The sequence below is a fragment of the Cervus canadensis genome, chromosome 32 (assembly GCF_019320065.1).
Source record: "Cervus canadensis isolate Bull #8, Minnesota chromosome 32, ASM1932006v1, whole genome shotgun sequence".
Lineage (NCBI taxonomy): Eukaryota > Metazoa > Chordata > Mammalia > Artiodactyla > Cervidae > Cervus > Cervus canadensis.
The window spans coordinates 19,727,784-19,740,868 of record NC_057417.1 but is presented as its reverse complement, the minus strand read 5'-3'; the positions used below and the strand labels follow the sequence as shown (position 1 = coordinate 19,740,868).

Here is a 13,085-nt window from a genome sequence, read left to right as displayed (position 1 = left end):
AGGTGCATATCGAGGGAGAGTGTTGCAAGAGTGCATGTTGTGTTGATATGGCCCGTGTAGTGTCTGTCGGGACGTCCTGTGTGAGGAACGCTGTAGGAGGGAATTCGGAGAGTTGTATGTTGTTGCGGAGAAGGCGATGGCACCCCACTCCAGTACTCTTGCCTGGAAAATCCCACGGATGGAGGAGCCTGGTAGGCTGCAGCCCATGGGGTCGCTAAGAGTCGGACACGACTGAGCGACTTCACTTTCACTTTTCACTTTCATGCAGCGGAGAAGGAAATGGCAACCCACTCCAGTGTTCTTGCCTGGAGAATCCCAGGGACGGCGGAGCCTGGTGGGCTGCCGTCTTATGGGGTCGCACAGAGTCGGACAAGACTGAAGCGAGTTAGCAGTAGCAGCAGTATGGTGTTGAAGTGTGGCTCCGGGTGTGTGTTGCGTCGATTCTGCACATGAGGAGAGGCGTATGCAAGGGGTCGGCGTGTAGTGTAATTACTGAGCCCACCATGCAGTTGGGGGAAAGAGGAAAGTGGACACTCATGAGATTCGCGGTGTCTGAAAGCTATTGCCAGCCCGATTTCCTCCACGCTAGCCTGAGGGTTTGCGGACTACAATTCCCAGGATGCCTCGCTCCTCCACCAACCAGGAAAAAGACTCCATTCGGTGGGCGGGCCTTGTAGAAGGCAGGTCAGGCCAATGGGTGAGCCGGACCGAATCGAAACCTACGACGATTGTGCCGAGGTTGATTGGAATCTTTGGCGCCTTGGTTTCAGTGGTGAATGCGTGATGGGCGGGTGCAGCGACCAATGAAAAGGCGGAGAGGTGGAGCCAGAGGGCGTGGGCGGGGAAAAGTGTTGACTAGCAGGCGGTTCGCCCAGTGAAGGGCGGAATCCGCTGGAGGGGGCCGGGCGAGGCGACCAGAAGCTGGCGACTGTGGAGACCGGGTGTGTGCCATGGCGGAGCCCGTGAGGAGACGGGGCTGTCCCAGAGGTGGTGGCGTCGGCCGAAGGGGTCGGGGATCCCGGGGCGGCCGGAGCCGACGTCCTGGCGCCCAGCGATCCCCAGCTCGACGCACCTTGGACTCGGTGCTCGTGGACTTGGTCAGCGACAGCGATGAGGATGTCTTGGAGGTCGCAACCGCGCGCGGCGCTGCGGCCGCGGCCGAGGTCCCGCTCCCCGAATCCCCCGTGCCGGCCGCGTCCCGGGACGACAGCGACAGTGACAGCGAAGGGGCGGACGCAGAGCCGGGTGGAGCCCCTCGGGTCTTGGTCAGGCGGCGGCGGCGGCTGCTGCTGGATCCTGGGGAGGCACCGGCGGTTCCAGTGTACTCGGAGAAGGTGCAGCCGGGTTCCCGGGACGGTTAGCGCGGAGGGACTGGGTTTAGGAATGCTGAGGATAGGGTTCTAGGGTTGGTCTTGGGAGACGAAATGGAAGCAGGGGCTAGGGGCGTTGGAGGCAGAAAGATACAAATTGGGGAGGTTGAACGGGTTTGGAGTGTGCTTGGAGTTTGGGATTCCCAGGAGCTGGAGTGTCGGGGGGTATAGGGAGCCTAAGGGATTGGGATCCTTGATGGTTAAGGGAAGAACTGGAGGATCTAGGGCTGGGATTTGGGGCATGTTGGGTTTTTAGGTTGGGGCTCGATGCTAAAGATTCAGGAAGATGGGGACTGAGGTCCATGGAAATTCAGAGAGGACTGAAGTCCCCACTGGGTATGGTGAGCGAGGGGCCTGAAATTGCCAAGGATTCCAAGACAGCAGGATGGCTAGCTCCTTCCTAAGAAAGGGGAATGAAACTTGCATCCTTAGAGTGTATTAGGGAAAGGGTGCTCCTCATCAGGGTACTCCTGTATTTTTTAAATTGAAGTGTAGTTGATGTACAATGTTGAATTAATTTCTGCTATACAGCAAAGTGACTCACATATATGTTCAGTTCAGTTCAGTCGCTCAGTCGTGTCCGACTCTTTGCCACCCCATGGGCTACAGCACACCAGGCCTCCCTGTCCATCACCAACTCCCGCAGTTTACTCAAACTCATGTCCATTGAGTCAGTGATGCCATCCAGCCATCTCATCCTCTGTCATCCCCTTCTCCTCCTGCCCTCAATCTTTCCTAGCATCACGGTCTTTTCAAATGAGTCAGCTCTTCACATCAGGTAGCCAAAGGATTGGAGTTCAACATCAGTCCTTCTAATGAATATTCAGGACTGATTTCCTTTAGGATGGACTGGTTGGATCTGCTTGCAGTCCAAGGGACTCTCAAGAGTCTTCTCCAACACCACAGTTCAAAAGCATCAATTCTTCAGCATTCAGCTTTCCAACTCTCACATCCATATGTGACTACTGGAAAAACCATAGCCTTGACTAGATGGACCTTTGGTTGGTCATAACTTTTATTCCAAGGAGTAAGCATCTTTTAATTTCATGGCTGCAGTCACCATCTGCCCCCCCCCCAAAATAAAGTCTCCCACTGTTTCCACTGTTTCCCCATCTATTTCACATGAAGTGATGGGACCAGATGCTTAGTTTCTGAATGTTGAGCTTTAAGCCAACTTTTTCACTCTCCTCTTTCATTTTAATCAAGAGGCTCTTTAGTTCTTCTTCGTTTTCTGCCATAAGGGTGGTATCATCTGCATATCTGAGGTTATGTATATATATATATTCTTTTCCATTATGGTTTATCCTAGGACATTGACACTGTGCTATATAGTAGGACCTGTTGTCCATCCATTCTATAGTATAGTTTGTATCTACTAACTTCAAACTCCCAGTCCATCTCCCACTCCCACCCCCACAACTTCCGCCATCTCCCTGCTTGGCAACCACAAGTCTGTTCTCTTAAGTTTCTGCTTCCTAGATGGGTTCGTTTATGTCATATTTTAGATTCCACATACAAGTAATATCATATGGTAGAGTACTCCAATTTTGGATCCTGGGGAAGCTGAGCTCCTGAGTCCCTGTGGGACAGTGGTAATATCTACATCCTCAGGGTGGACTTGGGAGCTGGAGGAGGCTGGGCGTGAGAGAATCGACCCCAGTTTTCTCTTTAAGTGAAGGGAGCATTTGGTACTGACCTACTCTTTCTTTGCAGGTGAAAAGCAGCCTCCATCTTATCCCAGATAATGTGTCCCTCCTGAAATTATGTCCCCCAGAGGCTGAGGAAGGTAAGGAGGGCTTCTAGGGAGAGGTGTCCAGAGCTGGCCTCTCTGAGAAGACCTTTTAGAGTTTGCATTCGTGCAGTTAGTTGTTTCCTGAGGCTCAGGGGGAGGACATGAGAGAGGTGACTTCTGCCTCCTAGCCAGAAAAACCTCCAGTCCTGAAAGGAGCTGGCTTGTTAACCAGAAGGCACAGAAAGTGTTGTCCAGACACCCTTCCCCCAGCTCTAACAAGCATCAGAATGTGCTAGGTTTTTTTTTTTTTCGCCACACTGCATGGCTTGTGGGATCTTAGTTTCCTAACCAGGAATTGAACCTGGACCCTCAGCAGTGAAAGCACCAGAGTCTTAGCCACTGGACCACCAGGAAGTCTCTAATATACAGGTTTCCAGGTGTCATCCCCAGAGACTCTGATTGTGTAACCTTGGGAGCAGTGGAAGGGAGAAGTGTTGAGAATTTGTAACATCTTTTTACATCTGCAGCAAGTTTCCTGGGAACACTCTGAGCCAACAGGGTATTCTCTGAATCTTATCAGGGCTGCCCAGCCTTTGTCCTCCCGCAGTGACGTGATTTTTTGCAAACTTCTCAAGGGCAGTGAATAGAAATCAGGTCTAATAGAGAAGAGATCCAGCGGGCAAATGCAGACCTTGGACTAAGACTTTTGTGCCATGAGGGAGTATGGCAGGGTGATGAAGAGCTGATTTGGGAACCAGCTCTCCCCCTTAGTAGCTGTGTGACCTTGGGCAAGTTAATCTTTTAAGGCTTCAATTCCCTTATCAGCCAAATGGGGATAATAAAGGACCTGTGTCAAAGGATTTTGGTGGGAATTAATTAAAGAGAATATATATTAATAGAAAGCCCTCCTCCCTTGGGCTACATATATGGTTTACATCTATGGTATTTGGAACCATATAGGTATGTGAAAGTCGCTCAGTCATATCCGACTCTTTGCTGCCCCATGGACTCTACAGTTCATGGAATTCTCCAGGCCAGAATATTGGAGTTGGTAGCTGTTCCCTTTTCCAGAGATCTTCCCAACCCAGGAATCGAACCCAGGTGAATTGTATTGCAGGTGAATTCTTTACCAGCTGAGCCACCACCAGGGAAGCCCAATTAAAGAGAATATGTATTAATAGAATGTCCCCCCTCCCACCTTGGGCTGCATATATGGTTTACATATATAGTACCTGGAACAGAGAAATACCAAGGCACCTCTGTCCTTGCCACTCAAAATGAAGGGCCCAGGGACTTCCCTGGTGGTCCAGTGCTTGGGATTTCACCTTCCAATGCTGGGGGTAGAGGTTGAATCCCTGATCTGGGAGCTAAGATCCCGTATGCCCTACACGGAAAAAACCAAAGCATAAAACAGAAGTGATATGGTATCAAATTCAGTAAAGACTTTTAAAATGGTCCACATAAAAACAATCTTTAAAATGAAAAAAAAATGTGGGCCCCGGAGTGTTGGGTATCTCTCAGGAGCTTGTTAGCCATGCAGAGTCTCAGGCCATTGGCAGCTCCTAGGACAGGGTTTCTCACCCTTGGTGCTACTGGCATTTGGACTGGATCCTTTGTGTGGGGCTGTCCTGTGCCCTGCGGGGCGTGGAGCAGCATCCTGGCTTCCACCCAGCAGACGTCATCATCACCCTCAACCCCTTTTTCCCCTCGTTGCGACAGCCAAAATTGTCTCCAGACACGGCCACATGTCCCCCAGGAGGCAAAATTGCCTCTGGTTGAGAACCACTGATCTAGGAAATATTATCATTGTTTTGTATTCACGGTATTTATTTATAAAAATAAATAACGATGGTTAATGATGATCTGGTGGCAGGCAAACGGAAAAGAGCTTCTGTGGTCTAGAATAATACCTGGTTTCCTTTTCTAAGACATTTAAGTGAACATGAGTGATTAAAGAAACATATCACGTAATACGGAGATATGGCAAAATACAACGATGACACTCACATGGATGACATTTGAGAAGCCTGGACTTAGAGGGCCTGTACTTAACCTCTTTACCAAAGACCCTCCCTGCCCCCGCCCCCGCCCCAGACATGTCTTCTTTGTGCCCACCAAATTGAGTAGGGGCAGAAAACAAGAGAAATAGTTGGGGGGAAAAAAATCACCTTTTGGTAGCATTTGTTTTAATGTATGATTCATAGCATATATAGTGGTTTGTACACGTATGGACATGTGTATTAAGTAAATACACGTTTTCTGGGTTGTGTGCTCAGTGCTTTTCACTTGTGAGGTGCAGGTGATCAAAATGAGAAGCGCACGCTTTAGTTGGGGTGAGCCACTTTCTGTGAGTCCACTCTTGCCCCTGTGTCATGCACTAGTGTGAGGTGTGGACACTTTCCTAATCTCACCTGTCAGACTCCAGTTCATCCTTCTCTCTAAGGCTCCCCCTTCCTTTTTTTTGGCCACACGCCTGTGGGATCTTAATGCCATGACCAGGGGTCAGACCCATGTCCCCTGCATTATAAGGCAGAGTCTTAACTGTACCACTGCAGTGCTGCTGGGGAAGCCTTCTAGGCTTTTCTCTTGATTCATGCCCCCAAACCCTTCCCCAGTGGTCATGTGTGTCCGGGGCCCCCTTAATCTCCTCCTCTTTCAGAACCTTCTGAAGCCCCTGACTTGTCTCTCCTTGGTCTCCCACTGCCTTCTCTTGGCTAACCCTTTCCACTTCCTCCTCCTCTGTCGCCAGAGGCAGATGTGGAGGAGGCCAGCAGTCCCCACACAGTGGATTTCCCATGTCCCAGTTCTCCCTGGAAGAAGAAGCTGAGGAGTAAGGATGGAGAAGAGAAGAAACAGATGTTACTGTGAGTGAGGCGAGACCACTGGGGCCATAGGAGCAGAACAGGAATTGGAAGGGTGGGCTGAGGCGGGCAGGACCCTTGGGTGGCTCCTGGAAGGGTAAGAAGTTTCCCAGAAGGCATCCTGAGGCTTGGATGAGGAATGAAACTCTTGGGAGAAGCAGTGAGTCCCACTGGAGGATGATAGCAGACTCTCCAGACTGGCCAGGAAGTGGAGGGTTTCAGCTTTGTGTCTAAGAAGGTAGTGATGCAGAGCTGAAGGGTGTGGCTCTGGAGACTGCCCTGTGGTTCACATCCTGTCTTTTGGCCATCCTCTTTCTCTTTTTTGGCTGCAAGCGGTCTTCATTGCAGTTGTACAGGCTTCTCTAGTTGTAGCATAAGGGCTTAGTTGCATGTGGGATCTTAGTTCCCCAACCAGGGATCGAACTTGTGTCCCCTGTATTAGAAGGCAGATTTTTAACCACTGGGCCACCAGGGACTCCCTGGCCATCCTCTTTGTGCTTTAGTTTCCTCTTCTGTAAAATGGAGGTAATAGTGGTACTTGGGTCAGAATTTTAGGGTAAATGAAGAGTTAACCCTTAGCATATAGTAAATGTTTGGTGTCATTTGGATTTTATCAGATATTCACCTGGAAAGCAACTTATCTTAAAAGTTAGACATTCTCCCTCATATTTGGGCCATATAAGTATAAAATTCATGACTCAGGTTTTCCCTGTCCTTCCTCACCTGCTACCCCCACCCCGCACCAGTCTTCCAATAAGATAGATGTCACCAGAAGTGCTCCCTCTTGATTCCCCTGGTCCCCTTCTGGTTCCCAGGGGCCCCCTGGAAGGAGAGGTGTGGGTGGGGCTGGGGTCTCATCTCTTTGCCTATTCTGTCCCTCTCTTCTGTCTGCAGGGCTCAGGACACCTCGCCTTTGCCCTCACCTCTGCCACGGACCAAAAGCAAGAAGCATACTCAGGCACTCCGGAAGTTAAGGTACCAAGGGCAGGGGTTGGGGGGGTGCTCTGCTTTCGGCTAGATTGGAGAAGGAGCAGTAGGGAGGGGGCCCACCCTGACTGATGCACAGTCCTTTCTGCACCCCAGGGAGGTGAACAAGCGTCTCCAAGATCTCCGTTCCTGCCTGAGTCCCAAGCAATCCCAGGGCCAAGACCACCTGAGCCAAGAGGATGAGGTGGTCCTAGTGGAGGAGCCCACTCTCCCAGAGCACCCTCGACTCTTGCCACTCAAAATCCGGTGCCGAGCTGACCTGGTCAGGTTGCCCATCAGAATGGTAAATGCCCGAAGGGTCTGGGAGCAGGGTCCCAGGAGCTGCCCATGGAGAGACTAGTGTCTTCCTTTGCCCATCCTGCCATCTGGAGCTGCTCAGCGCGCTTTCAGCCCTGTGCACCTTTGTCTCACTGTTCCCTCTGTCTGGATCTTTTCCTCCCTCTGCCCTCTCTTTTCTGGCAAATTTCCCACCCATTCTTCAAGGCTCCACTAAAACATCCTAAGAAACTTTGCTTGGTAGGCCCTCCCCAGGGGGCATCCCTCCCTCCTTCCTTCCCTTGGAACCTGTACTTTCCTCCTGTGCTTGCTCTTACTGCCTTGGACACCCAGGGGTCACTTGGTTATTCCAAGCTCCCCTAGCTTCCTGGTGAAGACTACTATTATAGGGATGACCCCCATTCCAAAAGAACAGAAATGACTATTTATTGAGTAGTAACAGTGCATCAGACAAGCAGCTAAGCCAGAACTTGCCAACTAGCAGCCCATGGCCTTGTCAACAGTGCATCTTCTTTTTTTTTTTTTCTGTCCATGCCATCTGGCATGCGAGATCTTAGTTCCCCAACCAGGGACTGAACCTGTGCCCTCTGCACTGGGAGTGGGGAATCTTAACCACTGGACCACCAGGGAAGTCCCATGCATCTTCTTTTGAGCTATATGGTGATTTTAAAACCAAATAGTTCATTGCCAACCTTTGCAATGGGTGATTGGGTACTGAGGTCCAGATTTCTGGCTTCTCTTAAATAGGAAGATGCAGTACCTGGCCCATATTCCCATCTGGTACCAATTAGCCAGAGCTGCGGAACAGCTGCCCAGGCTTAGATGGGGCATATCCAGTTCTGGTTGGCCACAACTCCACCACTCCCTTTTTTTCCCTCCTAAGTCATGGCTGCTTCGTGTCTTTGTGTCACTTGCCTGAACCCCTTATTGACATGATTTTATTTTGTGCCTTTCCAGGTACATATGATGGAACTCACTGCTGAGGAATTCAGCGAGTAGTTAAGCCCAGAATTGGGGGTGGGGGTGGGGAAGCAAGTCAAGGCAGGAAGGCCTCCTTTACCTTCTGTCCCCCTCCTAGTCGGAGCCCCTTAAGAGTGTGGTGGACCACATGGCTGCCCACCTTGGGGTGTCCCCAAGCAGGATCCTCTTGCTATTTGGAGAGACAGAGCTGTCCCCTACCGCCACCCCCAAGACCCTAAAGCTCGGCGTGGCTGACATCATTGGTGAGAGGAAGGAGGCCTGAGGAGGCTTTTGCCACAGGGAGGGGATGTGGGGAGAGGCCCAGAGGGGGCCCGGCTTCCAACCCTCGCTTAGGCCTGGCTTCCTGATCCTGCCTGCCACAGACTGTGTGGTTCTAGCAAGTTCTCCGGAGGCTGCAGAGACGTCGCAACTGCTCCAACTTCGGGTCCAGGGCAAAGAGAAGCACCAGACGCTGGAAGTCTCGCTGCCTCATGTGAGTCGGGGAGCCGGCTGTCCACCCCCTTGCCGTGTGCTCTGCAGTCTCCCATCAGCAGGTGGAGGATAGAATCTCTGCTCTCTGTGGTCTTGGGTCCCTGCCCATCCTAGAGAGTGTATAAAGTTCAGTGTTCGGGTTCCCTCCCCCTTCTTCGGGAAGCTGGCTCTGGTCTCCTGACTCCTCCTGGTTAAAGTGGAAATCACCCTTGAATAGGAACCAGTAAGACCAATCAAAAGTACAATTGAAAAAAAAAAAAAGTACAATTGAAGTGACAGTCCCTGTGTAAAGTTAATTACTTCACATTCAGGATATTATTGAAATTCACGGCAGTCTTGTATGAGAAAGCACTGTTGCTACCCTCATTTAACAGATATGGAAACCAACATCTGTAGAGGTAGAATAACTTGCTGTATTTGTTCCTGAGAGCTGCTATAACAAACTACTACAAACCGGGTGGCTTAATACAATAGAAATGTATTCTCTCCCAGTTCTGGAGGCTACCAATTTGAAATCAAGTTGTCAGCAGGGTCATGCTCCCTCGGAGACTCTGGGCCCTCGCTTCCTCCCACCTTCTGCTGGTGGCCAGCAGTCCTTGACTTGCAGCCGCATCCCGCCTCTTTTGTCATAGGACGTTCTCCCTGAGTATCTCTGTGTGTGTCTGTTTTTCCTTCTTACGAGAACACTAGTCCTGTTGCCTTAGTGCAGACCATAATCAACCATGACCTCATTTTTTTTTTTAAAGAGGATTAAAAAAAATTTTTTTTAATGTGTATTTATTTATTTAGCTGCACTGGGTCTTAGTTGTTGCAGCATCCAGGATCTTTAGTTGGAACATGTAGCATCCAGTTCCCTGACCAGGGATTGAACCTGGGCGCCCTGCATTGGGAGCGTGGAGTCTTAGCAGCTGGACCACAGGGAAGTCCCAGCCTCATCTTATCTTGATCATATCTTCCAAATGAGGTCACATGCACATTTCCCAAGGGTTAGGACCACACGATATGTTTTTCGGGGGACACTGTTGTTGTTCAGTCACTAAGTTGTGTCCCAATCTTTGGGACCCCATGGACTGCAGCACACCAGGCTTCCCTGTCCTTCACTATCTCCGGAGTTTGCTCAAACCCATGTCTATTGAGTTGGTGATGCCATCCAACCATCTCATCCTCTTCTTGCCCCCTTCTCCTGCCCTGAATCTTTCCCAGCATCAGGGTCTTTTCCAATAAGTTGGCTCTTCTCATCAGGTGGCCAAAGTATTAGAGCTTCAGCATCAGTCCTTCTAATGGATATTCAGGGTTGATTTCCTTTAGGATTGACCTTCTTGCTGTCCAAGGGACTCTCAAACCTATAGCACTTGGCTAAGGTTACACATCCAGTTTAATAACGGCGCCTGGCCCCCAGCTTGGGTCATGCTCACTCCAGAGCCTGGCTGGCTTCCTCCTTGTGCTTCACGCCTCCAAGTTAGGTGAGGAGACCGGCTTTGGAGAATATATCCAACCCAGAGCCAACATCCCAGCCCTGGGCTCCATGGCCCAGCTCCCTAGAGAAAGGAATCAGCTGGCTGCTGGCTTCTTCGTCCACTTGCGTCCCTTTCCATGGGCTCCAACTTGACATGTTCCCTTGTCCTCCCTGTCCCAAGCTCTCTGTCTGTCCCTACAAGTTCTCCTCAGTCCCTCTTTTCAGATTCTCCCATCCAAGTACTAACCAGGCCCAACCCTGCTTAGCTTCCAAGATCAGACAAGATCGGGCGCGTTCAGGGTGGTATGGCCGTAGACTCTTTTCAGATTCTTACATCCATGTTTTTTTCTTCTCCACTCAGGATTCTCCTCTCAAGACCCTCATGTCCCGCTATGAGGAGGCTATGGGACTCTCCGGCCAAAAGCTCTCCTTCTTCTTTGATGGGACGAAGCTTTCAGGGAAGGAGCTGCCAGCTGACCTGGGCATGGAATCTGGGGACCTCATTGAGGTCTGGGGCTGAAACCCCACTCCCTGTTTGGAGGCCCAGCCTGGACTTGGGGAGGATGGGCTGCCCCCTTTTGGCCCCGTAAGGGCTTGCTAGCTGCAGCTGACTTAGAATTAATCTCCAAGCTGAAGCAAAATACAGGAGTGATCTTTGACTCCCTCTCTTTTGACCCCAGTTTCAAGCCGTTAACTACCTGGTTTAATTGTGTGATGGTCTTTGCTGCCTTAGGTGGACTGTGGCTCCATCTACAGGGTGTCCTGAATTTTACCACCCTCTGGGACATGGAGAAGGTATCCCTCACCTTCACCCCTCCACCATCACTCACTGAAATGTCTCGTATATGAAACTTCTCATACTGAAAGAGTGAGTTGAAATGAGTAAGGGTTAGGTAGGGGACTCCAGGCCTCAGATTTCTGCCACATCTAGGACCAGCCATGGCCTCGGGGTCATTGCGGGGTGGAGGTGAAGTTGACTTGAGGCACATACAAGGGTGTGGTCCCTCTGCCCAGCCGGAAACTAGATGATCAACCTCACAAATGCATTAGCTTCACCAGAGGCGGACAGTGGGTTATTGTTTTGAAGAATACAGTAGATTCTTAGGCTTGGGTGTCTTCCTTATCCTAGGACCCTTTTGAGCCAACTTCCTGATGCACACATGTTGTTTAAAGCATAATTGAGCACCTTGAACCTTTTGGTTTTGATCTCAGGATCGCAATCCACACAAGGCTTCTTTGGTTTTATGACTTTTCCCCTTCACGCCATCCTTTCCTGTAAGCATCCATTCTAATGTGTTGATTCCATGTCTTTGAATATGAATGTTTCCTTGAATGTGCTATGCTGTATGTGTGCATATACTTTGCCCACATGTAGTCTAATGCTATTGATCTTGTCCTATTGCTTTTCTCACTCAACATGGGTTGCTTAGGCTACATCAGCTTTATTTCTTTGAGCTGCTCTAAGATATTCCATGGTGGGTGTTAAGTGCATTTTTTTTTTACACATTTGCTAAGTGGTAGACACCTGGGTTACCTGCAACTCCTCGGCCTATATGCAAGGCCATGGTGAACATCTTTTTCTGTGTCTCTGTCCATACTTTATGGAAAGTTCTCCAGCTGAGGTATCCAGGATGGGATTATGCATCAGCCAGATTAATTTCTCTGTTGTTTTTTTAGAATGGCCTTTGACTCTCCCACTTAAAGCTTCCTATTTCTGCTCATCCCCACCAGCATTTATTACTGCCCAACTTTCTAACTTTTGCCAGTCTGTTGGGTGGAAAGTGGTGCCGTGTTTTAATGTACATTCATCTAGTCACCAGTAATTTGAGGAATCCCTTCATTTTCCTGTCAGCCTTTCTGGTGCCCCTTTCTGTGAATTGCTAATTTATTTTTGTTCCTTTTCTCATGGGGGCTTCTTGCCTTTTTTTTTTGTTTACTATCAAAAGTTCCTCGTATATTCCTGGGAAGTTGCAAAAACTGAAGATGGCACTTGGGTTTGTATAGTGACAGGGGTGTCCTTCACCGAATAGACATTCTTAATTTTAACGTAGGTGAATTAGCTATTTTGTTATATCATTTGTTATTTCTTATTTAAAAATAGTTAACAATACTTTGCAGTTTCTTCTGTTAGTTTTATTAGCTTTTCTTTCACATCTAGGCCACTAAATATTGGGCTGAAGTTCGGCCAGTACATGCTGGTATGTGTACTAGCTGGCATCTGCCCTGCGTGGTCAAATATTTGTTTTCATTGCTTGATGCCAGGCTGAAATGTTGAATATTACTTTTAAGCTATTTAAAATCCACCTTTGTCTATGAGATCCAAGTTTTAGTTCCACTGTATAATGAGCCAGTTTTCTCAGTGCCATCTACTAATAAAGCCATGAATTTTCCATTGATATGTGGTATGATTTTGACAAAAGCGTATCACTCTCTTTAAAATGTTTTTGTTGTTGGAATGTAGCATTCCTTTGAACTTACAATGTGGGAAATATAGAAAGAAAATTTTTAATATTTAAATAACCCATGATATGGTATAGCTCATTTTTTCAGATATGATATGTTCATTAATAAGTCTGAATACATTAAATGATATGGTCAGTGTCAGCAGAATAAACGGGAATACATTAAACTTGTGTATATTTGAGGATTTCTGTCTGCCCCCCCCCATGTGACCCACCGCCCCCCATGAATCCTGTGGCTGAGACCATCAGTTGTCCCCTCACATCTGTTCTTCAGGACCCCCAGTTTTTAGCAGAGCACAGAGTGTTCAGAGTGAAGACAGTGCCTGCCAGCCTCCATTGTAGCCTAGTGTGGCCAAATGCCAATACAGGGGGATGGGGTTTGACTTTCAGGATCAGTCCTAAGTGGGCAGTGTGTGCCCTTCTCTTTGGCTTTTTTCAAGCTGCTGACTGGAGGTGGAGCATCCCTTTGGACACACGGTGACCCTGGGG

The 13,085-nt window shown here is 49.1% G+C and overlaps 1 protein-coding gene across 1 annotated transcript; it reads left to right on the top strand.

Annotated features, from left to right (window-relative positions):
* The first annotated feature begins 832 nt into the window (after positions 1–832).
* On the top strand, positions 833–12,530 carry LOC122433156 (nuclear factor of activated T cells 2 interacting protein). The gene is made up of 8 exons (XM_043455779.1): positions 833–1,334; positions 3,084–3,156; positions 5,852–5,966; positions 6,858–6,938; positions 7,047–7,233; positions 8,305–8,449; positions 8,570–8,679; positions 10,496–12,530. Exons 1-8 carry the CDS (start codon positions 951–953, stop codon positions 10,652–10,654), a joined length of 1,254 nt encoding a protein of 417 aa, XP_043311714.1. The 5' UTR covers positions 833–950; the 3' UTR covers positions 10,655–12,530.
* Positions 12,531–13,085: the final 555 nt, after the last annotated feature.

Coding starts and splice junctions, on each gene's coding strand:
- LOC122433156 (XM_043455779.1), top strand. CDS start 951: ATGGCGGAGCCCGTGAGGAGACGGGGCTGTCCCAGAGGTGGTGGCGTC. Junction 1,335..3,083: donor TTCCAGTGTACTCGGAGAAG/GTGCAGCCGGGT, acceptor CTTTCTTTGCAG/GTGAAAAGCAGCCTCCATCT. Junction 3,157..5,851: donor TCCCCCAGAGGCTGAGGAAG/GTAAGGAGGGCT, acceptor CTCTGTCGCCAG/AGGCAGATGTGGAGGAGGCC.